A 26664-nucleotide genomic window follows, 5' to 3' on the forward strand; every position below is an offset into this window, starting at 1 on the left:
CACAGCTTTGTAAATCATTGCTGACTTAGTACATAAGAACAGTGCTAAGTACAAAATCAAAGGTTGATCATTATAAACATGAGATCCTTGAATATGATTAATTCTTTTGGAGTGTCCAAATTTTGGATTTTTGTTTTTGTAGTGCAGTGCTAAGATTCAATACTCCCACTGGGAGAGCACATACTCCATCGGCTGGTGGCCAACCATTGGTGTGTGTGCACACTTACTGGTGGGAGTCTGTATCATGAACATCAGTCGAAAGTGCCTCGCATATAAATATAATTCATAACTCATTGGCAATGCCTACAGTGATACCAGCTTAAACCAGATAACCACTGTTGACGAATCCATCCATCTCAGCTAGTGTGAGCACTTTCTTAAGTGACGCCATCTGCAAATCATCATTGAAAACAATCCAATGGGTACGCTGCGCAGTAGAGTTCTCCATAGAATCGAATTGGCCAACGATCCATCAAGTACAGTAGGTAAAAGGTTGTTTGGTAATGAAAAAGCACAGCAGAAAAATGAATATGAAGAAACTATTATTATTATAAGATACTTACCTAAGACAGGTTTGCTTTTGTCAACAGTGACAGCCTTATTCAACTTTTTACCCTTATGAATTTCACTTAAAAGATTTGATCTGCCTTTTGCTTCATTTTTTGATAGAACAGGAGGAGTTGTATTAGCTTGATTAAAAGTTGGTGGTGGGGGAGGTCCAGGGGGCGGTGGAGGTGGTGGCATAGTCCACGTCCAACAATCAGTTTGATCTTATGATTTCACTTGATACAGCCTTTTATGGTGTATCTGCAAGAAGTAAAAGAAAATCTACATTAATTTATCCATGCTTTATAAATGCTTTAATTAATATTTCTACTAAAAGTTATATTGTTTACAAATATATTATACAAAAATAAGTTAATTTCATTTTGTCTAACACTCTATAACTGTACATTACAACACTAATCGCAGATCAGCCAAAACCATACCTAAACCAGAGCCTTGCAGGCGTCAACGTTCCTATGCATGATACATAACTTAAAAAGTTATGTACGTACATATATATACATATATATACACGTACATATATATATATATATATATATATATACATATACACGTGTATATATACATATACGTATACATACGTACATATACATTAATAATTGATTTTAGAATTAAAAAACCCAAAATTGACCCACTTGAAATCAATGGATCAGAAGTTGAACAAGTCGATAAATATAAATATCTAGGAACCATAATTGATAAAAAACTTACTTGGACAGACCAAGCTGAAGTAACTGTTCGCAAAGCTATATATATGTGTAAATAATATATATAAATACATAAATAATATACATATATATGTAAATAATATGTTATATAATATATATTATATTATATATATTATATACAACTATATATATAGAAAAAAATAACATACATAACATTTACTTCCTGTGGGTCAGATTGCTAAAAGTTTACTTCCTATGTGTCAAAAAAGATTTAGTTCCTATGGGTCACCACACAGTACATCATTTTGGTTTTTGTTTTAGATGTGTGTGTACTATACTACAGTTCATTACAGTAGCTATTGTTTCTCTTAAATTGACAACTTTTTCTTAATTATGGTGTATGAATACATACAGTATACAAATGATATGAGGATGAACAATTGAAGGGTGTTGGGAATAATAATGTTATATTTATTTTATAGTACTTGACAGATCCTGGGAAACAGTTGAAATAGATTCTGTCTGGGAAAGAGTTGGATTATCAAGTTTGGTCTGCTGTGATCACGTCTAGCTAATCTCAGAGTGACTACTCTAGGGAAGGATAGTATGGGAAGGCAGAAGTGACCTTTGATCTGTCTTGTGAATGTCAATCCTTGAATGTCTGGTGCTTAGGAATAGGAAGTGTACTGGGTTGTGTTGAATGAATTTCAATGCAGGGAAGGGCAAATATTCACACCAACTCCCACTCAAAATTACAAATAACATTGCTTCCTTATTACTGTATTAATACAAATTGATGTTGCCTTACCTGATGTGTTTTAGTACTGAATGCTCAGTACGTTTCCAAATGCTTACGAAATCGAACACAACCCCCAGATAACTACACAACAGGGAACTTGGAGTAACTTTATACAGTAGTTATCCCTAAAAACCATCAACCAGAAAGCCATTGACCAAAAGCCCCCATGTTTTGACTATGACAATAAAGTAAATTATATTAATCATTGCTAAAAATCTGAACATTGGACTTACCAAGAAAAGCACAACTGCCTATAAATAAATGTACTTTGCATTGCAGCCGCTACAGAAATAACTGGAAGAATAGAGATGGGAATCACTACTACACATATGGGCTATAAGCTAAACAAGGGACAACAACAAAGAACTTTTGATTGTAATACCTGTAACATAATAAAACACTTACCAGGACGGATCATCTTTAATTGACGACTTTAGTGACGTCAAGTTGACATTATCGAAATAAGCATTTCGAGAGTTTGATTTTTATAGTAGCTTTTGGCTTAAATATCTAACAGTCTTTCCTAATGGGATATTCAAAATGAAGTAAAGCAAGCTATAATCTACATGTCGAAGCTTTTAAGTCAATCTTTAAAACTTGTTAGCAAACTGAATATTGTAAGGAACAGATCTTACAATATTTCCTTGTATGACATCTTCAAATGTTCTTTTCTAATTTTCATTCACTGTTCTTCCCTAAACATTTAAAATTCTGCAATCTACAATGTTCAAATTTTGATTCTTAATGTTCAGATTTTATTTTCATAAATCTTATTGCAATCTAATAAATTTATACTGTATCATCATTTATCTTACGAAAAATCACCAAAAATGTATTGCTGATTTTAGGAAGCCAACACGCCACGTGTCCAAGATCAATCGGGTTTGAATTATCCCATATATAGACTATCTGGTAATGCCGAATCAGCTGTCTGGATTATTATGGTTTTGACTATTTCCTTCAGAGCTTGTTTTACAACACTGCTTAGCATCCCAGTGGATCATGCTATCAATTCATTTACATTTATTTCTATTCTAAAAATGATCATCCTACTAAAATATTGAACGTGGAACAAGGATGTGGATGTTTGACCTCATTGCATTATGTAAACATAGCCTATTTGTAAATCTTTGCAGTAACATCCAAAATAATAAAACACCAGAAAATTCAAATTGATAAAATAGTCATTCTTAAAATTAACAGACTTTTCAAGAAGAAAAACATTCTTCCAATGATTAATTATGGTTTCCACATAATACAATTTCCACAGATTGAATTACTGTATACTGTATAGTATAAAGTGCATCTGAGAGGACTTCAATGAGAAGCCAATTAATACTCTTGAATTGAGTACCTGGTATTATTGAACACATCTTTAATGATTATTAATGAAAATAAAACATAGGTCATAGGTCATTTGCTAACTGTAAACTATTCATACCAGAGTGATGAGCTGCTCCTCTTTGGCACAGTCTTCTTACAACATTCGTAATAATTTTGATTCTCCTTCTATTTAAAAAAGGTGGCTTTGTTTATCTGTATTCATTAATACCGTTCCTTGAGTTTAGTTTACCTTGTAATTTTTATTTTGGTTTTTCTGCTTTCATTTTAGTTCTAGTCTACTGTATCATTGTTTTTAATTTACATTTTAGTTAATTTTAATTGTACATTTGCAAACATATTTCTGTAAATTTTTACTATAAATGTGTACCAGGGCTTCCTTGGAAAGCAGTGCTAGTCACTGAATTGTTACACCCTGAATAAAGAAAATTGTTACACCTTGAATAAAGGAAGCTTAAATAAATTAAGTGTGATGGAAACAAAAAAAAGACTGCAAAAAAATCAATGTAATGTCCCATAAAAATCATCTTGTGTCTAATTTATCTATTTTTTATTATAATCCTAACAGTAAACAATAGAAACAACAAACAAAATTAATTATTACCACCCATATACAATAGCCTGCTTCGTCATCACACGAACATCAATGCTGATGTGCCGGTTAACCGCCAGATTCAAACGGCTGACGAAGATGATGAGATGTCATCAAAAGCTCCCAGAAACTAAACTACAACTCCGAAAGGTAACTTACACGCATTTTTTTTTTTATTATCATGACAGAGTTAGAGAATAACTTCCATGCTATTAAAAATTCATTATGATGAAAATACATATTTTCTTGATGGGTTCATTTGCGATGACACTGACTAAATACAATGATTGAATTATAAGAAGGTTAAGGAGGATCAAATACACTGTACACTTTCAGAAGTCCGTAATGCAGCGCTGTCAAAAATACATCAATTTACAAGTACAATATCAGCATAAATTTTGAGAAAGTAGGAATTACAGTAGAAGCAACAGAACTGTGTACTGAAGTAGAGTGAAATACTGGGTGAATATAATATCATTTTAAAATCAATTGACCTAATGCCAAAAAAGGACAAATTAGTGGTAAAAAATGAGTGTAGAAAGAAATTTCCAAATTTTGGGTAGTTTAAATCATTGGTAAAAATACAGTGCAATTGTTCGATACAAAATATCATTTATCAAGTTGTGTATATTACACATCTGAAAGACACTCAGACAGGAAGTTCTGCAAATGTGCACTGCATACCTTTGCCCAGTGCCTGACTACCTAATAATACGCACTGTTGTTTAAATGTTTTCTTTTATGCTCTAGGGGTAAGCTTCAAGGAAATTTATAGATTGCTATGACCTTACACTTGTCCTTTGACCTTTGTTCCTCAATGTGTCATCTCTTTCTTACTAAAGATCAATGTGTACAACTCCACTATTATTAACCATTTTAGTTTTTGCATAACTATTATTATCATTATTATTATTATTATTATTATTGTTTTTGAGAAGAACAGACAGACAGGCAGAAAACAGAGAGGTATGCATTTAACCTACTTGGCAGAAAATGAATTTATATATTAAAATACTGGCCAAAATTGTGTCAAAAATACCATGCAAAAAACTTGGTCACCTAATATACCACAACTGAACACACTACAAATGGAATTTTTCTATTTATAAAATTAAATTTTGTCCATTACCTACTGTACAATCAGGAAAATATTTTGATGTCTCCCTCTTACCTTTATTATAATTTTTCTAATTAGAGACCCAAGCTGCTAAAGACAATATATTATTTCAAAACGATGGATTAACTAATCTGATTGTATGTGACTTAAATAACAGTATGCTGAAACATTATAAACACAGCTTAAGCACCTGTCCACCATCAGCTGTTGATAGATAAAGAACAATGCTTCCTTTAAGATCATCAATACTTGCTTACAACAATCATATTCTTAAAATGTGTGCAATTATTAAAACAACTAGGGGCCTGTTTTAAAAATGTTTGTCTTTGAAAAATGTTTTTTATTTTAACAGTAGAAAGACAACCTTAAAAGAATGATTTTTTTTGTATGTTTAAGTCGGCTATATTTCGATTTCAGCAAATAATTGACGCCCTCTTTCTACTTATTTATAAAGAAATATTATGTATAAGTCATTCTGATTGGTTAAACTCTGGCTTTTATATTTATTTAAGCTGTAATAACCAATAGAATGAATGGTATTTTTAGCCGAAAAACCCAAGCAATGTTGTTAGGTTGTAAGAAACTAGACATGATTGGCTTACAAATACCACATGATTTAGAATCGCGCTTCTGATTGGCCAGTGATTGTTGTTTACACTTTCCGTGGATCCCATACAGACAAGGTTTCTTGACACACACTCAACATGGCTCCGAAATGTAGAAGTAGTGAAGTAGAAAGACGAATTGCTGACGCTTTAAACGATGTTAAATGCTTAGATTTCAATGAAGACGACAACAGAAAGGTATTTGACCTAATCAACAAATATCTAGACGAAGGGACCATTTCAGATGATGAAGATTTAACGCCGGAAGAGAAGGATGATTTCGACGTTGATGTGAAGGGAGGCTTATGCTCTGAAGATGAATCCGATATCAAACTAAGCCTAGGCGTAAACGATGATGAGAAAGTACATTCATCGGATGAAAGACGATAATGCCGATGATGATGGAAAGGGGGGGGGGGAAGTGAGGGTGGTGGTAGTGTATATTGCTGCTGTCTTGGTGTGAGTTCCAGTGTATGTGAGCATCAGTTTTATTTGACTTCTTATAATTTCTGTATGGAGAGGTGATAGTGGTTGGGAATAATGGTTGGAAGAGAAAGAGCTGGTAATAGATTGACTATATTATGATTACTAAAGCAACGATTGATTACACTAAATTAATTCCAATATCTGAAAAATTTACTAGTACAATATAAAGTACGTAGATACACATTTTCTGTTTTACAGAAAGGGGGGGGGGGCAGATGTGGGCATGTTAAAGACTTGACAATAACAACGTATGTCACACTTGTGGACAGTTGGTGGTAGTATGCACAGTGAACGTTACCTGTTTAAACATCGTTGTGGTGTCCTGAATCTGGCAGAAATACTAAAATCCCCTCCCCCTATTACAATTGGTCTTAGTCCCCCTTAAAAAAAGACTATCGAATTCAAATTATGTGTATGGGTTGCATTATATGTTTGGAACAACTAGTCAAAATTTCATTTTTATTGGACAACAAGAAGTTGGTGGTAGCTATGGCCATCTGTTGACTACTCCTCCTTTTATTATTTTTTCAAACCATTTTTTAAAGGCCGCTTTCTCAAAACGAAGAGGTTTCCTTAGAGGTCTGATTTTCAAACCACCCTAACTTTGGTTTTAGGTATCCAATTCAGATGGTTGACCCCTCATTTTAAACCTTATATTGTAATCTTTCTGTTCCATATCTGATGACTTTACAGCCCATTTGTGAGCTTGGGTCACATTTTTTTAAATACCATCACAATTCAGCTCTGCTGCAATGATGTATTTTTTATGTGAATTTATTGAATAAACCATTTATTTATCTATCTATCTAGTGAACAAACCCAAATGAGATGATTAGGAACTTTGATACTATCAAATTTAATTTAAGACAAATTTAGTATAGTATTAAGACTGTACTGTAGCTTAGTGATTAGCTTTTTCCTTCAGTCTAAATCGTACCAATAAACCAACAAACATGATTTTTTTTCTCGCAACTCAAAACTAAGAAAAAGTCTACAGAGCATCACACCCTATCCTCTAAATAAGAATTGTACTACGATTGCATGTAAAAGGAATACGTAAAACAAATAAAGCTTTCCGTCTGATAGAGTCATACAGAACACAAAGCATGAATAAGTACAATGAGTATTGTTAATATCATTACAGGTATCTACTTTCATTTCCTATATAAGCAGTACTGTAATTCTTAGTAAGTATAAGGAAGTACACGCAGATATATAAAATATTGACTAACATGAAATGTTTGTTCAAACAAACTTCAACCAGTCAGGCAGACATCTGTTGGCAACCTAGAAATACTACCATACGGTTGCCTAACAGCTGTCCTAACACAGCTTTCTTCCATTTTATAATGTATGGCTAGACAGAAGTTTAATAGTAGTTCTATTTCAGTTTTCCTGTTAAATTCACCATTGAAAAAATAGTATTCTATAATATAATATCCATACTCAGTTCCATCTCATAAGATATATCTAAATCTCAGTAGTGGATCCATGAAGTGGTAAAAAGAACATATAGTACCTGTATGTTATCCCTGCCTGGCAGCAGCCAAAAATATATAAGTGTAAATTCCTTTTGATAAGAGATTAAAATGGCTAAAATAAAAGGGTAACACTCAAACCCGTCCCACTTAGAACATAGGACCGCACCCTCTCCTCTTCTCAGACTATACTGTAGGTCCTAGACCAATTGCCACTCATACCGCCAGCAAAAATTTCTGGGTCTGCTAGTCACTTTCCCTCCAAAAAATTATCCATACTTCACTTCACATTTTTCCCACTGATACATCCATACCACACACACGTCTCCACAGCATCTTATCTCGGTTGGCTAAACTGTGTGCGCGAAACTGTGGAGATATTTTTGTCCTCGGTTCAATTCCACCTGCTGCTCTCCTTGTTTTAGCTGGAGGGGATATCGCAGAACCGTGGAGATATTTTGGTCCCCAGTTCAATTCCATCTGCTGCTCTAATTTTTTTAGCTGTAAGGGGTATCGTGGAACTGTTGAGACCTTTTGGTCCCCGGCTCAACTCCATCTGCTGCTCTCCTTGTTTCAGTTGGGGGGGGGGCATTTGCTTGTTAAAGAATATGGTACGCTCTTCGGAAAAGAGTAGGAGATTGTCTCCCGGAGTACTGCCCTATTCAACAACAGAAAGACACCAATGGTAACAAGACTTGGTGTGAATCACATAAAGAATACTCCTATCCCACAACCACATCTCCACACATACTGTACATATTGCTAAGCACTTGCACATACACACATTCACTCCCATGCTAAAAGTGCAATCACAATGAATCCAAATATTCACATCAAACCAATCAGAACATCGAATCAGTGTATGTACGAATAGAGACACCGGCCTTCAGTGCCTCAGAAAAGCAGCCCAAATTTTGATTCGGATCTAATGTGAGCCCAGCTTAAATCTAGTGACAAACCTTAAATTATTTTCTTCTAGTGTTCTATTTTGTAAATTGATGTTCCTTGTATGTTAAAGAGTTGAATCAATAACTTGATGATTCAAAAACAGTCTGCTTTTATTTTATACATGTTTATCTTGGCAAATTTGATGAATAGGTTCACACACCACTATTGATTATTTCAATTGGATTGAGAATGGAGGATAGCTCTTCAACAAGCAAAATGTAATTTACCAATTTGTCTGGCAAATTATAGAAATGCATTGTAGATATTTAATGGGAGTCATTGAAACATTCAAGAAAACTGATTAATTTTAACTTTATATTAGTCAACATGATTAGAAACAATGTTGGATGGACATATTTTTCCTACAGGAAAGAGAATGAAATAATAAAATGATGCAACAAGGCTTCTAAGCACTTCCCATAATAGATCAAGGACATACTACATACTCGGCTCCTCCCTGGGAAAAAGTTGATGTTTCCGCTGTAATCAGCACATTTTGTGTTCATAGTTTTGGAGTCCTTATGAAGTCAGCTTTACCCACGAGAACCAAAACTAAAGCTTACCAGGCACACACTTGTACTCCTGGGTAAACACAGACAACCGTCAACACATTTTTTATTCCTGGCTTCACAAACTTATCTAGTTTTTTTAATCGTCAGAGTTTAGAAAAAAAAATAATAAAATTTTGTTTTCTATGGTTTTGTCAAAAACACCCACATGGAGGAGAAAATAAAAATAAAATGTTATTGTTCAATGTAAACAGTGCAGTAATGGGATGGTTAAATGCTTTAAATTTATATAATTAGGTAAAAGATACATCATATTTTTGGTGAATTCAAGGCAGCGGTAAACATAAGAAAAACTTTTTTTCGTAGTGGTGAGTGTGGCAATTGGCGAAAAAAACAAAATGTTAGTTTTATTCGATTGTTGGCGGGCGGCAGGTTTACTAGAAAAGGTATAAAAAAAAGGTGCCTTGCCTAAGGACACAAGCAGAACGTGCAACAAAGGATTGAAACCCAGACCTCAAGGTCGAGATGCTACACTGCAACCACTGCAACAAACCACTCAAGGTTCCATCATTTTTGAAACAGAGCAAATTTTAAAAACCATAATCTTTAGGAACTGAATAATAATAGCTGTTACAAATTCTTGGGTTATTCAAGAAAATGCTTTCTCAAATATCTATTCGCTTACATTTAAAATTTTTAAATTGTTCATATTGTAGTAGTTTCTAAATAGAGTTAAACAGATTACTGTAAATTACTACAATTCAATTATTTAATACATGATTTCATAACTGACACACAAAATTATGGTATGATTAGTCGAATCCAATGGAGTTCGTATGGGATGTGTATACAATTGACAGTTTAGAAAAAATTTATTTCCAAGACAAAGCAAAAGTTATGGGCCTTGAGGTCCTAAATTTACAAGCTACAGTACATCAAAACTAAATTCAACAATCAAACAATAACAATCTGTATGATTCGGCACAATTTTCCCATTAAATGCTCCTCATCTACTGTATCCTAATTCAATATAGTTATCTAGTGTGGTCACTGTCATTACCATCATCTTCATCATATCCTTCATCTACCTTGGCAATGAGCAACAACTTCCAACCACAACCTTGCCTATGTTCTGTTAAGCAATTGTTCTTTCAAATAAATATATTATATATTTTTACCTTTCTCTGATGATTTAATTAAATTTCAATGAATCACCACTATTTACTGGGAACCATTCTGAAAGAACACAAAACAATAACAGATCTGTTAGAATATGCTCCATTGTCAGCAAAAAGTACCCTGGAACAATGAACAGACACAGTTGTAACTATTTTTTAGTGGTTAAAATGGGTGTCAAGAGTTAGTCACCTAAATTTTAATCATCTATGAGTTCAAAGGTCAGAGAAAATCCTTAACAATAGTCAGAGTTCTTGTTAAGTACTTCCTTTACTTTCCTGTCAATTCTGTGTTGGACATTAGTATTAACTAACAGTACATCATGTACAGAGTAGTACACAATGTCACATTACCAATTGACATCGCTTCATCACCAAGTACTATACCTGCCAAGCAGTCAACACAATTGAGGGCATCCAAATCTGAACTAGTTTCTATAGCTTTTTCAACTGATATTATCATAAATTAACAATTTTAGAATAAAAACAAAACTGAAAATCATTTTTCTGATTTAATTGTCAAGTCATAAATAGTGATAAATGCTGTCTTCAATTAAGTTAAAAATACACGTAAACAGCCATACTGAATTCCTGGGTACTGATCACTAGCAGCTTAAAACGTCTTTACCAAAAAAAAGAGTGAACTATACAGTAGCAAACACATTTCAGGGTTCGAAATAACGCTGGTCCGCCGGCCAATGGCTAGTAAAATGCATGGTGGACCTGTTAATTATCCCAATAACAAGTCCGCATGACCAGTTAAAATTTCAATGAAAGTCTGACGAAATACCTAAAGTTTTACTCATTCACCTTTTATCGATGTCTTTACAAAATATTTCACACAGATAATGTCAACAAGATCGCTATTTTATTTTTAGGCAAACAGATGAACATCACGCAGTAGCTAGGTCATGGAGGAATCCATGGCTAGACGTACAGAGGGAAATCAACTTCTCCGCATGTTACAGCGACAAGGAGAAGTTGATTTCCGTCTGTGTGAGCACCATGAAGTTAAAACATCCATGTCATATATCCATCCCACAATACAACGTGGTACAAAAGTTAACAAAACAACGCAACGATTTCCGGACGACCCAATAGCGTTGTCATGGAGATTATCTATTAATTAAAATGACACACCAGTAAAATGTTAGATAAAGTGATAGTTACGCCTCCCATTGTTTTAATAAAGTGCATTATCGCCTTATGAATACTTAAAAATTGATTTTAATCAACCTGAAATGAAAAAGGAACTCAAAGCAATTGTTTCTACGACGGCTCTTTTTAGTAGACGTTTAATTTGGATTTGGTATGTCATTAGATTCATATGTCAGTCTACATGTAAATTACACTCACAATCCCCAAAAACATTGCTAATTACGGAGGAAATTTGCAGAGAATGAAATTTAGATTTGTTAGATTTATTTTAGATTTGACTCTAAAACAAAACCACGAGGGTTTCTTAATTATGTTAATAAATTTGTTTAATTAAAAATTCAGCAAGCTGTCACGCACTATGAAACTTTGGGCGATCTGATGTCATGACAGCCAAGCACATGGGATTTTTTCCCAGCCACATGACCCCACAAAAAAAATTAACCAATTAGCGGGCAGAGTTTAGGAGGCGCGACCTGATATTTACAACGCATTTCACACCGTGACCGCGAAGAATGTGTTGTGTTTACAGTTTAGAAAAAAATGTCAGACCGAAAATGCACATAAAAACAATATAAAAGCATTCATTTTATTGGTACAGTAATTTAATTTGCTGTGCACTACAGCTAAACAACAGGTACTGTACGTATTATATGTTAAATAATATGTTAACTTTTCGTAGGCTAGTCATACCAAATTCACTGACTGGGCTATGCTAAGCCATATTAGCGTCTAGGCTAGGCCCTAACTAGCCTACCTTATTCGGAAAGGATTCAATAGAAATGTTCCACAAACCGATCTTTCCGGAAAACCGAACATCGTATTGTGTGCACTGTACATACAAATAGATTCCTGTATTTATATTTCGCGGCATAATTTCATAGAGAGACAACAGAACGTCAGTGTTACTTCATCGGTGATGGCAAGCATGATTAGCATGTCACAAATATGGTACTTGGGCCTTTTGAAGTTGGTAAGATAGTGGCTAGTGAAAGGGATTGAGGACCAGTAATTTGGCTAGTTAAAAAAAAACCTTAAGGGAAACCCCTGCATTTCAACCAGAGTCTGAAATTATCCCAACAGATCAGTGCACATATAGGGCCTTCCATTACTTTAACACAACAGATCAGTGCACATATAGGGCCTTCCATTACTTTAACACAACAGATCAGTGCACATACTGTATAGGGCCTTCCATTACTTTAGCAGATCAGTGCACATATAGGACCTACCATTACTTAACAGATCAGTGCACATATAGGGCCTTCCATTACTTTAACAGATCAGTGCACATATAAGGGCCTTCCATTACTTTAGCAGATCAGTGCACATATAGGGCCTACCATTACTTTAACAGATCAGTGCACATATAGGGCCTTCCATTACTTTAACACACTGAAGGCCAGAAACAAGGATACTGACACATGCTATCCTTTTGTGTTCCTCAGAAAAATATGTAATTATATTTAAAAATAAAATTTTAGATGTATTTTTACTGCTGTACTTGCATTTGAGATTACTTCTACTTTGTAATGCCTTTTAAAAATTGGTAATGAAGCCGTGTTAGTCTAAACAATATACAAAGAAAATTAAAAGTCTTTATTCAACACAAGCTTTCGCTGGCAGTCAATGCCCGCCTTATCAGGTGTGTGAAGGAAAAAATTGAAAACAAAATAGAAAAGAGCTTATGCATACAATATTATTATTATTAGCAATAGTCTCACAATTAACCAATTAGCAGTCGGATACAATGTAGTATACAATGATCAGAGATCATCATTATGTCATCATTCCTTATGATGACATAATTAATGTCGAAATATTGAATCCCAACACGATGGCGTGTATTTCAATACTTGGAGCATGTATTATACTTTCTTATCTGAGATTAATCAGTGGACCTTTCGGTTTTTATGATCAGAGATAACAAGTGTAATCAAACCCTTGCTAGATAGTTAAATAGGTAGGTCTAGAACTTGATCGATGTTAGGCCTAGTCAGGTGAGCTTTTGTTCTGTAGCTGTTGTTTGATGTAGTTTTGATGATAGATAATCCCTTTTAGCTGTAGTAAGGGCATAAGTTAGAGAGACACTAAAAAATACAAATTGCCGACGTAGTGCCGAGGCGAGTGCAATGTACGTCGGCAATTTTTTTGCCGAGGACTTATCGTCCCAATTTCGAGGGTTGCCTGGCACATAAATAATTTTCATATTATTGTCCATCATCGCATTTTTACGGCATCTGTATGATGGGCAGCAAATACATCAAGTATTACAAGACCAGGTTGGTCTTCCTACAAATTGTTTATAAAAAGTGGGACAGTAACATTAAGCCCTACTGAAGAGAAAAGGCCATACGTTATCTCAGGAAATGTCAATCTAATTGTTCGCGCGTGTTCCACTTGCGATAACCTTATCGGTATCCTATGTGGTGCCGATAGTACGCGCATTTCGCTAGCTGACAGTAGAAGCTTTGTGGTGCCAACAGTACGCACATTTCGTACTGTTGGCAGTGAAGCTTATTCACACGATCGGTCTAGACTGGAAAAGTACCAGTATTGGAAGTATGCCAATGTTGTTACTACAGCACAGAATACAGAAAACGATCAATTTAAAAGACACAATATGTCTAAGTTACATTTATTGGGTACATATAAACACATTTTTCCTCCAAATTATGGCAGAAATTTCGACAGAATAGTGAAGATAAGAAAATAATTTTGACTTTTGTATTTCAATTATTAGTACAGTATTCTCTGGATTAAGGAATAAAAATTTTGTACTCTATTTTTGCAATTCGCGAAAGTTTTATGTCGCGAAAACGACCAAATTGGTGATTCGCGAAAGTTTCTGGTTTTACAGTACGTGTTGAGAAATAGAATGTACCATTTTGTAACAATTTGAACTGTTGTACATAAAACTGCCTTCTTCATACTAATTGTATATAAACGCACAGGGTTGGGGGAGTGAGGAAGGGAGAGTAGGGATGGGATGCCAGTACAGAGCCCAATTCTGGTAATGGTAATTTTTCAAAATGGTTGATATTTAACGGGTGTGTAAAATATATGTGACAATAAACATAAAACATAACACATTTAACCCAATTTGTACTACAAAGTCTCATTTATTTAATTTATGTGATGTGTCAAAGTATAAGAAAAGTGATATTATAGGAAATTACGCAAGTTCCTCATCTCAGTAAAATACAAAATTGATCATAAAATAAAAACTATTCAGCCGATTTTTTTCAAGTAAAGGGAAGTTGATTTCTTTTTTTTTGTCTCTTTAGAAATATAATCAAATTAGATATATTTACACATAAGAAAAAAATCACTTGTGATAACTAATTTGATAACCACCATGCAAGATATTAAATAATATAAATATTGTAAATTGATTAATGATAAACAAGGTATGGAAGTGATTAGTCAGAGAGAAAATGAAAGAAATTTAACAAACATGTTTAATACACAGTTCATTTGCCATATTTCATGCCAATGTAGAACAGGTCTATGCACATATTTCTCTGCCTAATCAACCATTTTACTAATTTTATGGCAACACCCCTAAAGTGATAAAAATTCCATAATCAACTGTAAAATAACTGGGGTACGCTTTCCTAATATTAAATGACAATCTTTTTCAGTGACACAACAAAACATGAAACATTAACATGACAGTTGACGTGCACGCAACGTTAAGGTTTGATCCAGCCACAGGCTTGCATTATATCACAAACTGGAACTAAGTGATTCTCTACTATACTGTACTGTGTGCATAGTACAGCTACAGCGATCATATGGCTCTGATCCAATGGCAGTCAAAGCTTCTCTCTTTTCCACTACAGTATGAATACTTTTTGTGTAAAGTGTTTCACAGTGGTACTGAGTGCATAGATATACACTATGTTCCTGGTGGCCACAGCAGCAACATTTCAGGCCACTGTGAACGGGATGACTGTGAACGGGATGGACATGATACGCGCTGCTGACTCGGTCACCGAACAGGAAACTGAACCAGAGGCTTAGGAGACTGAAGAAGATGCACCTGCTAGGAAGAGGGCCGCCCCAGGGTCTTCTTTTTGTACTGTGGGTACAAACATGCTGCAAAGCTGCCTGGTGTCTGTAGAAAGCCAAGTGGCAAACCATGAAAAACGTGTCAGACCTTGATCCAAATGTGAGAAACGCGAGTTACGCCATCAGAACGTGACGGTGCCGGGAGAGAACTTATTGGCATCTGTGGTAGACCATGGGCCGAACCGTAGTGCGCCTGTGAGCCTCCAGGACTCAGCAGCCTCTTTCCCCCACGGACACTCAGGATACTGTGATAGACCGTGAGAAAACTGAGGAAGACCTAACAAAACCATGACACACTACGTTTCGGGCAAATAGGGTTGTTGTGGTCACCGGGCACATAATGTAAACCAAATAAAAATACATACATTCTTTCTACTGATACTGTGGGCATTAATCTACAATCCAGATATAAAACAATCTGTAAATGCAGTGTCGTACAGTATTTAAGGTTATTGAAATGGGGGAGGGAAGAGCAAAGGGGTGAGGAGCTCAATAATAAAATGAAGGGACTAAAGAGATGCTAATTGATTTCCGAAAAGAGCAAAATGGTTTAGAATTACTAAAATTTAAAAATGAATCTATTGAACAAATACAAATATTTAGGTACTATTATAGATCACAAACTTAATTTTTCAACTCCATCAGAAATTACACGACGCAAAGCAAATCAACGCTTATATTTTTTTACGAAAACTTAGCTGTTTTAATGTTGACAAGACTATATGGATCTTATTTTACAAATCTGTTTTTCTTAGCATTTTAACTTTTAACATGTCGGAAAAAAATATAGCTAAACTTGAACGTATAACTAAGGCTGCCAAACGTATTATAGGAGAGGTCTCTGTAATTGAAACTATTGAAACATTATACACTAGCCGGACTCAATCGAAAGTAAATAAGATAATTAAGGATAAAACACACCCTCTCGGTATATTTTTAAATTATAATAGGTCTGGTATAAGATTGTGTGTACCACGTTCTCACATCTAGGTACAGGTACTCTTTTATTCCGAATTCTATTTCTATTTTTAATAAGCAGGTAACTCGCCGGTAATTGTGGCTATTTTAAACTTTTTTTTTGTCTGTTGTTTTATTAGGACATATTTTTTGTGTATTTTGTCTGTGCTCTGTATTTCTGTGTTTTACTGTTTTCTTTGCCAAAGGAAAGCAATTTTCCGATTGTTAGAAATTGGATGAATAAATTATATCTTATCTTATCTTATTTACTAAGCATAAAAAATTTCTATATTTTATATATAGTAGGCCAATAAAAGTTCTTCAACCTTGAAATCTAGCTGGCAAAAAAAGGTTGTTTGAGGTTATGAGATATTTTAAACTACTTGAGCAGAGTTTTTTTTTGCTTCAAAGAGTTTCCTGGTTGCCTACTTAAGTATTTCATTGCTACAATACTACAGTACTAAATACAATAAAAGCACTCAAATAATCTTCATGAAATAGTGATAAAATGCTGTAATGTCAAGTATGTATGTATGTATGTATTTCTGAAGGCAGCATATTTCTTGATTGTGCAACATTTTGAGAACATCAGAAATGCTGTTTTCCCCTTTAATCTTGAATTTTCAGCAAAATGTCACTTAACTCCTGACTCTGACTGCTTGTCACTTTAGTGTCAACTAAGTTTCAATATTACATCAGTCAAAATAACATTTCTTGACAATAAAAATCGACCATACTGTAGCAAGAGAGGCAGGCACACTATACTTTTATGTATTGATGGAAATTTGGTAATTTATGACATAAACTACTGTATTTTTGTTTTGTGTTCCAGTAAATTTGTACAGTGTAATTAAGTTAATTTAAGATATAAGTCTAGTTTAATAAGAATATGGTAGTTTAAACAATTGTGTAAAATAAACTTAATTTTAAGTCATTTTTAGGTTATATTTCTTAGTTTTGTTTTTATTTTCTGGTTAGCAGTAAATTTGTGTATACACGACCTTGCAGAATAACAACTGTTAGTTGAGCCAAGTTTCTGTGTTATAAATAAAGCTTATTATTTCTATAAAACAATGATTATATGCCTACAGTACTAACATTGTGTCGCCAATTTTACCAAGGTTAAAAGTTGGGTCCCTGCGAAATTTAAGCTTTAATTTGGGTACTAGAAGTCAGGTTTAGAATAGTTTACTCATGTTATTTGGCAACCAGCATTTGTGGTTCTTTGGGGACCATATGGGTCAGGGGCGCTGCAGACTACCGCATTAGAGGGTACGGGCTTTACGTGCCTCTAATCTATTCTCCATTTTTCCGCTTTTGCAAATTTTTTGCAAAGCCTTTTAAAATTTGTCTACTGTTGGCTTAGATGTTTACCAATCGATGCATCAATAGTGGGGCTGCCGAATGCTCAATACAAACCCAGCCACTGTTACTACTGTAGAGCTGCAAATATAAAATTAATAAATTAGGTGGAGTTACTGTATATAGCACAAATAAACTTTGTGTTGGATAAACGGTACAAAAATATGATTAAATAAATAATTAAAATAAAACCAAAATATTAAAACCGAGCTTTATTCAAATGATCATGATTGCACCGGCGTCCTTCGCGCTCCTCAAAACAATCTAAGGAGAGCAAAAAATAGGGCCTCTTGATTTAGGAGGAAACTAAAACAAATTACAAAAATTGTATTTTAAACGTTGTTTATTTAATCAAAATCTATCAAATTTTGCATTAAACTAAAGCCACAGTAACTCATATTTAGGCCTACGTTTAATAAACGTTTATTTACATGGATTTCATGCAAGACATGTATTTTTTCATACCGACATTCGGTGGAAATTCCCAAAAAGGTAAGGCTAACCCAGTCTACCTAGTGAAAATTACACTCACAACACGCATATTAATAGTAGTAAAAACATATTCATAGTATTAGTAATACCCTCTTGAAAATGGCAGTTCTAAATCGCCCACTACCATACCAGCACTTGGAAAGCATACACATGGGAAGATTCTTGCATGCAAATACTTGAGATTCGGCTCCCTGTTTCTCACATATAACATACAAAATAGCGGTCTTGTTCGCTCCCTGATCATAATTAATTCATAAAATAAAGCAGATTTGTTTTTAATCACAAATTAAATTTTAATAGTCAACAAAATACAGTATACAGTACGTCTCTTGATTCGGAGGATGTAGAGTATAATTTACACTAGACTAGACAAAGATGCATCTGCATAGCCTAGAAACATAATGCAAGTTAACTACTGTACCCGTAGCCATGTGCAGGTAGGCATTGCAGGCAAACTCGATTTTATACTTAGGCAAAACATGTAACATTGACTTACATTTAAATATTAGATTTAAGCCTCAATTGCACTGGATTTATTTCAGTAAAAATTAACCGTCTTGTCGGTAAGTTTGACTGAAAAAATCCAGTGCGGATAGTCCCGCTCGGTTAACTTGTCTGTCGCCGCCGGTTAGTTTTCGAAGGTGAAATTTACTCAGGAATTCCTACCGAGCTACTTGACAGGCCTGAAAAATCCAATGCGAACAGCCACAGGTCGGTTAAATTAACCGAATCCCGAGCCTCATTGTTCATTGGGTGACCTTTTTCGCGCAAATTTTATACTACTGTGCTGTATTGATCGTACGAATATCGTACTATTCGACTAGTTGATCAGAAACCATTATTTTCTAACGTGTTACTTTCCCTTAAATAGTAGTTACGTCTCTTCTTTCCACTTTCAACTTTTTTCTGCGTTTCTTTGCTTTTTTCAGCCATTTTCTTTTTCCAACGATTTCGGTAAGAACTAGCAAGAAAGTAAGTGCAAATCAGCACGCGAAACAGATCAAGGGATCAGAAGGCTGTAGGTCATGTCAGTACAGGTTGTGTTACGGGTCAAAATGTACCGCCCTCAATAGTTAATTTTACACTACTCGGGAAAACTAACCGAGCTGAAAAGTGTGATTAACGGTAACATTTAGCCTAGAAATGTTTACCGTGATGACGGTTACATATTCCCAAAATTTAATCCAGTGCGATTGAGGCTTAAGAAATTTATTTCTACTTTCTCAAATTTACTGTATAATCATTATTTTGGTGATGTCTTCAAAATGTTGTTGAAATAGGCCGATTTTGTCATTGAGATGTGCAGAAAATAGGTATTCTGAGGAGAGGCAATAGAGCTTCTCCTATAATTTTTTTAGATGAAGGTCTTTGAAATAAAATAAATACACCAAGCTACTGTAACTCCCAAACCAAAATATAGGGCTACATAGAAATTGCGATCCCACCCAGCACCCAGCCCAAGCAAAACAATCCTTGCATAGTGTCATGTCACTACACCACCACAACTAAAATTTTGAAAAAAACTGAATCTGGAGATTTTTATGTTTCATAAAACAATAGAAAGTTTAAATACAGTAAATTTCCAATTGGATCACTATGTAGTTGGTAAAATTGAAACTAATCTGGTGATTTTTATGTTCCATAAAAAAGTAAAAGCTACTTTGACCGGCCTGAAAAATCCAATGCAAACAGCCACAGGTCGGTTAAATTAAAATTAAGCAATAAAAACAGCTAGACCAGGAAATAACCAAAATACTATTAACTGAAGAATACAGTATAAAAATTCCCAAACCATGCAAAACAAACAGAACCAATTACATTCACATCATCATTATGAACTAGAACCACACAGCCCATCTGTACTGAAAAAATTAATTGAACTTTTAACTTGGAAAGTGGCCATCTGAAAATGGCTACCCAAAAGAGCAAAATGCCTTTAGCAAAAAGTGAAGAAAATTAGTTTGAATCTAATTTTGCAATTGAAAATGTGTGCACATGGTTTTCCTAAGGTTGATGAACTAGATGCAGTGTGGAAAGTTGTTTTAATTGAATTTTCATATTTCATTATATTTTACATAATATTATTTATTTTGAATGTTTTTGTTTATTAGTTTATAGATTATCTTCAATAGGGGATTGGTTGTTACAGAGGTGTATTTCTGCCTGTTAATCACTCTCTTCATTGGTATTTATTGTTGTTTTTATTTTTGTTTTTGTCTAATGCCGACAGAACTTGAATAAACCAGAGCCTTGCAGGCATCAATGTTCCTATGCATGATACACGACTTAAAAAGTATATAGGCCCTAATATATATACGTGTATATATATGTACTTATACATACATATATACGTATATATATATACACGTATATATATATACGTATACATGTATTTATATATATATATGTATAGACGCACGCGTTTAAATTGTAAGGAACTTACATGACAAGAGCCTTGCAGGCGTCAACGTTCCTATGCATGATACACGACTTAAAAAAATATATATTCCCTATATATATACGTGTATATATATGTACTTATACATACATATATACGTATATATATATACACGTATATATATATACGTATACATGTATTTATATATATATATGTATAGACGCACGCGTTTAAATTGTAAGGAACTTACATGACAAGAGCCTTGCAGGCGTCAACGTTCCTATGCATGATACACGACTTAAAAAAATATATATTCCCTATATATATACGTGTATATATATGTACTTATACATACATATATACGTATATATATATACACGTATATATATATACGTATACATGTATTTATATATATATATGTATAGACGCACGCGTTTAAATTGTAAGGAACTTACATGACAAGAGCCTTGCAGGCGTCAACGTTCCTATGCATGATACACGACTTAAAAAAATATATATTCCCTATATATATACGTGTATATATATGTACTTATACATACATATATACGTATATATATATACACGTATATATATATACGTATACATGTATTTATATATATATATGTATAGACGCACGCGTTTAAATTGTAAGGAACTTACATGACAAGAGCCTTGCAGGCGTCAACGTTCCTATGCATGATACACGACTTAAAAAAATATATATTCCCTATATATATACGTGTATATATATGTACTTATACATACATATATACGTATATATATATCACACATACGCACACACATACTACACACAATAAAACACAAAGGAAAACAGTGAAATTGATTACAATAGTTCCTATTGCATTACATGCATAGGAACTAAAAATGAATAAAAAGCAAGTAAGTACATTTATTAATAATTATTATGAGATAGTACCAACTACCATACTTCTCCAAATGCACTGATCCCCACTTCAATCAATCAATCTATCAATTAATCAAATTTATTACATGAATGCCTGTCCTATAAAAATGTTTATGTACAGTAAAAGTAACTAATTAATATTTAATTACAATCAAATAAAAAAAAAAATGTATCTTGTCACTCTTGATATCCTAATAATTCAGTGAAATTAAGTATAATGTTAAGTCATAGACCAATACAATGATGGACATCATGTGACCTAACTTTGGTGTTAGATGTAAACAATGGACTGGCAGAGCAGAGTGTGCATAGATTGCTATGGCGGCCTTGTTATTGCTGTAAAGATCATTAACTTTTGTGACTGGTCATCCAAGGCAATTAGGGATAACAACAGCAAATATTGGTCATAATAAAGAAAAACATATGTCCCGGTGCATCGGTAGCAACAGCACCCTGTGCCGTAGATGATGAATAATCTTGGTTGGGACGCCAGTAAAATATACCAAATTGATTGGAAATTGAAATTTTGCTTTAAATGGTTTGTTAATGTTCCAAAGGATACTGGCACAAAACATTTTAAATTTTTCGACAAATTTTAAGCCTAAGCTCCTGTATATCTATGGCCTGTTCAGGTATGCACAGGAGTCTTTAAAGCAATCAATGCAAGAAGAATGCTAGAATAAGTAAATAAACACTAATTCAATCGTACTGACTTTCCTTGCCATTTATTTCTCATGTTAACAGTAGTGGTTGTTTTCGCAGCCATAACAAAATTGTACTGCATCGATTTCTATGGTTATACCTACTGTACGTCACGTGGCCAGCTGTAAGCAAACAACGCCAAATCGGTCTATTCAAGCCGTGGACTCAATGAGTCAACATATAGGGTAGCCAGATGGGAAGCACAAACCTATTAGGTAAGTACCATTTGGGCTAGTTACGACAATGCTGTAATGCACAGCTCCAAAATCAGCAAAGTCAATTTGCGCAAAATTGTTGGAAAAGTAACCAAGGTGAACAGTAATTTAATTAGGAATGTGACTGTGTCTTAATTATTAAAAAGTGTTTAAATATATAATAAATAACAAGACTGGCTTGTTAGTGATGTTGCCTATGATGTTGACCTTCATGGCTAGACCTACCTAGCCTAGGCTAAGGTCTACTGCGGTCTAGCCTAGGCAACTCTAGGCCTACAGACCTGTCTGTCCAGGCACCCCTTTGAAGTCTTGTTTACAAACAATTGAACAAGATTAGAAAGAAATGCGACTGGCAAAATGCTTCATCAGTTCACTGAATATATCAACCAAATGGTAGGTCACACCCTATAATACTAAACCATAATATACAAAGCAAAATTTCATTCAATAGGTTCAAGATCACCTTCTTGCATATGCATTGAAAGTTACAATCCATACTACCAAGGCCTAGCTAGCGTCGTAACGAATGGCCAACCCTAGTCTAGGCCTAAGCCCTGGCCTAGGCCTAGTTAGGATTAAAAGAAGGCTGATCAAATACACAAAAAAGATGCTCATACCAAAACAAGTGGTTTTTATCAAAAATTTAGATTTTATTTTTTATTTTTATCCTTTTTACTAGAATGCCTATTCATGAAAACATTGTCTTACCTATAGAACGTTGTTTAAATAGACGTCGTATACGGTAAATAAATGCTACTCTTGTCATATCATGCTCTACACTACATACATCGGTCCACCCAAAACCCGGAAATCGAAGATTCGCTCGGCTGTGTTCGTCGACTTCCTGATATAAAATGGCTGATTGGAGAAATCCCTAAATGGCTAAGAGGGTACAGGCAAATGATGAAATGATATAGACCCTCGCGCCAACAGAGGTCGCTATAACTAATCCAGTTTATCTGCAGTATAACTTGTATTAGTGGCACTCGTCGTTTTGCCCGTCTGTTAAAAATACAAAAAAATAAATTAACATTAACAAGAAAGAGTCTTGAACAACTCAATTTCAAATGCCCGATAAAAAATTAAATCCAATATTGTAAAAGAAAAACAAAAAAAAAAAAACAATAGAATATAAAAATTTAAAATTTAGTCTGATCCTTCCTTTCCACTTCTCACTTGCACAAAAAAACCCAAAAAGCACACAATTTAAAACCCATTTCATTCGGGACAATCAAGCTGTATGTATCCATTTTAAACACTATAACTAACAACGTCGTTAAATTGTCCCCGCCATATTTAGGCTTTTTGACGGATCTAGGGGCATCTAGGCCAGAATGTCGAAACCCACTTTATAATTCCACTAGTTTGCCGATCAAAAACCATTTAATTTTGGCGAAACCCTGTTTGCCGAGAGCCAATTAAAAGCAGTAAAACATTAACAACAGCATAACATTTACGATGGAGCACTTTCTTACCATGTATTCGTTTAATAAATGGCGTCTTATTGTAGTGATTATTTTGGTCTTATTCTGTAACTTATTAACAATTTGGCTATCAGCAAAAAAAAAACTAACGTTTACCGACGTCGGATATCATATATCGTATAATCACATCTTAATTACAACCTCTAACCAACGTCGGACCAATGGTTTGAACCAACCTCCATTCCAAACGAGATGTGTATAAGAGACAGAATGATAACCAGTGAACGGATTAGCTTTCAATTAATCAGGACACCTGCTTATCATATCAGAATGATTGATCGATTCACTGACTGATGATTCATTACCTATCACCACCGCCACGCCACCATCATCTTCATCCTCATCATCACCCTTATCCTCATCATCATCATCATCACTATCCTCATGCCAAACATGATTAGAATTATCACCATTGTAACCTTGCTAAGAAATTGTACTTTAAATTTAATTATTTATAAAATATACACTCTTGAACTTCCGTAAAGCAATGTCAAGTCACAAAGACGCACCTAGACGGTTGGAAGCGACAATCGAAGAAAAACGGTTAAGCAATTAAGCCAAGGACTTCCATTCAGTATTAAAATCCTTCCATTAATGGGCACTGTCTAAAACTTTCTTCCAGCTTAGGCCCCTTAAAAATATTAGTTTATCATCACCCTATCAAGTAAAGTAAATCAATGGTTAGGGACACATATATAAAAAGTCATAAGAGTGGAATCAAATTTATATTTAAAAAAGATGTTTTTGTTGTACCAGTAAACATATTTGCAAGAAACCATGACATTTTCAAGTGAAAAAAGATGGAAAACCGTTTGAAATAAAAATATATGTTGATTGAAAAAAAAAAAACAAAAAAAAAAACTGATTTTCCCCAAAAGTGATGAGGGAGCGGGTGATAAACTAATATTTTTTTTACGGGGCTTTACTACTTGACCTAAAACTGCAAAAATAATATGATGATGATGATGACGACGACGACGACGACGATGATGATGATGATGATGATGATGATGATGATGTTGATGATGATAATTATGGTTCTGTTGGGTAAGTATCGACCTCCAAAGGACTCCAAAAGTGTAGAAGTATAACAGGAGGGGTAGAAATAGTGTCGAATGACAGGAAAGGTCCACCACCGCTGGGTAAGACTCGCAGCGTCAATCATGAACAGGCTTGCCTTACCGCCTCAGGCAAGGGCGTCGATCCGTGGTTGAAAGTGGGGGTGAGGGACAAAATGCAAAATAAGAAACCTTGGGCCGTAGGCCCAAGTCTTGGTGGGGGCCAGGGGGCTTCCGGGGCCTCGGTGAGGAAGCACTGGCTCCTATAACCTTTTATAAGTCGTAGGCCTATCAATTGATATTAAGGAATGCAATTAACATTTCCACATTTTCAAAATACATTGGCGGATCCAGGAATTTTAAATAGAGCTGGGCCCAGGGAGGGGTTTTACAGATGGAGAGTGTAGACCACCTTAGCACCAACAGGGTTGGGGTTGAGGTAAGAAAATTTATGATTATGGCACCTCTGCTTGGCCGAAAATGGCAATCTCAGACTAAGTTTGAATATAATTTTCATTTTTCTCCACTTTTAACTTTTGAACAAAAATTACGGAGGGAGGGTGGGCCGGCTGACTGGCCCCTTAAATTTGCCACTGAAATACTCATCATATAATGTTTTTCAAATTATCCTGGTAATCATAATTATGCCCGCTTATATAGGCCTATTTCGTGCAAGCTAACATTCATAAAAATTATGATTTATTATCTACTGATTAGCTTGCGAACCATGGAAAACAAGTTAGTTAAACTTAAAACAGTCATTAATTTAGTCTCTTTGCATGTACAATAGGCCTACTTTTAAAATCAATCAAGAGGTTTTCCTTTCTTCCTCTTTTTGAATTTCACTTTTGTGCAAGTATTATTGCGACTACAATTAGTGGAAATAATACAGTCTAATTTACGATCAAACATGAGTAGGGAGATTGGAAGCACACATTAATTAGCATTTTGATTTCACAAACATAAAGGTGATTTACTTAATTCATCATTATCAGTGGCGAATTTAGGAAAGCAAAATAGAGGAGAACAAGGAATGACAATTTGGAAAAAGTTAGATTTTTTACAGTTTTGCATTTTTACAGTTTTGCTCCAGGGATGCCTAATTCTTTAAAATGCTGTGGCTAGGTGAGGATGGGGGTGAACCAGTTGTCGGGGAACTTTGGACCTTTGCTTATAAGTATCAAACGAAATCAGTTGATTCACCGATGTTTTAGGGGTCCTACTACTATGTTTTTCATGAAGATTTGTAAGTTTACGAGGAATATTCTTTTACAATTAAAATACAGTAGACAACAAAACGATTTATTCCTTTTATTTCTGTCCCATCAGGTACATTCGTAAAATAGTTCAATTGCTGAAGCTCCACGATAATGACAGTAACTAATAGTAAAACTACACATAAATCATGGGACCGACGGCCTACAACTTCCCCCCTTTTCTTTCTGACAAAATATTACTATTTTTAAAGTCTATATCACATATATTTGTTGATATTAAACTGTTTAATAGACCAATTTATAGTTGTAATTTGTTTTGTAGATAAGTATTTGTATGTAA

At 34.4% G+C, this 26664-nt stretch overlaps 1 protein-coding gene across 5 annotated transcripts in view; it reads right to left on the reverse strand.

The window, feature by feature from the left end:
* LOC117106762 (WAS/WASL-interacting protein family member 1-like) overlaps positions 1-23431 on the reverse strand; it is a 33927-nt gene extending 10496 nt beyond the window's left edge. For 2 of the 5 annotated variants that reach the window (XM_033248193.1, XM_033248189.1), the window contains exons 1-3: positions 23274-23431; positions 10289-10346; positions 564-807 (exon numbers count right to left, since the gene is read on the reverse strand). In XM_033248193.1, the coding sequence (XP_033104084.1) occupies positions 564-744 (181 nt within the window). In that variant the 5' untranslated portion in view covers positions 745-807; positions 10289-10346; positions 23274-23431. Of the gene's footprint in view, positions 1-563; positions 808-2267; positions 2329-10288; positions 10347-23273 lie in introns of all 5 variants that reach the window. The other 3 variants (XM_033248190.1, XM_033248194.1, XM_033248191.1) reach the window with 3 other exon arrangements.
* Between the last annotated feature and the right edge of the window lie 3233 nt (positions 23432-26664).

This window comes from Anneissia japonica, unplaced genomic scaffold (assembly GCF_011630105.1).
Source record: "Anneissia japonica isolate Jap-2015-1 unplaced genomic scaffold, ASM1163010v1 scaffold2471_len1564793_cov202, whole genome shotgun sequence".
In the NCBI taxonomy this organism is placed as follows: Eukaryota; Metazoa; Echinodermata; class Crinoidea; order Comatulida; family Comatulidae; genus Anneissia; species Anneissia japonica.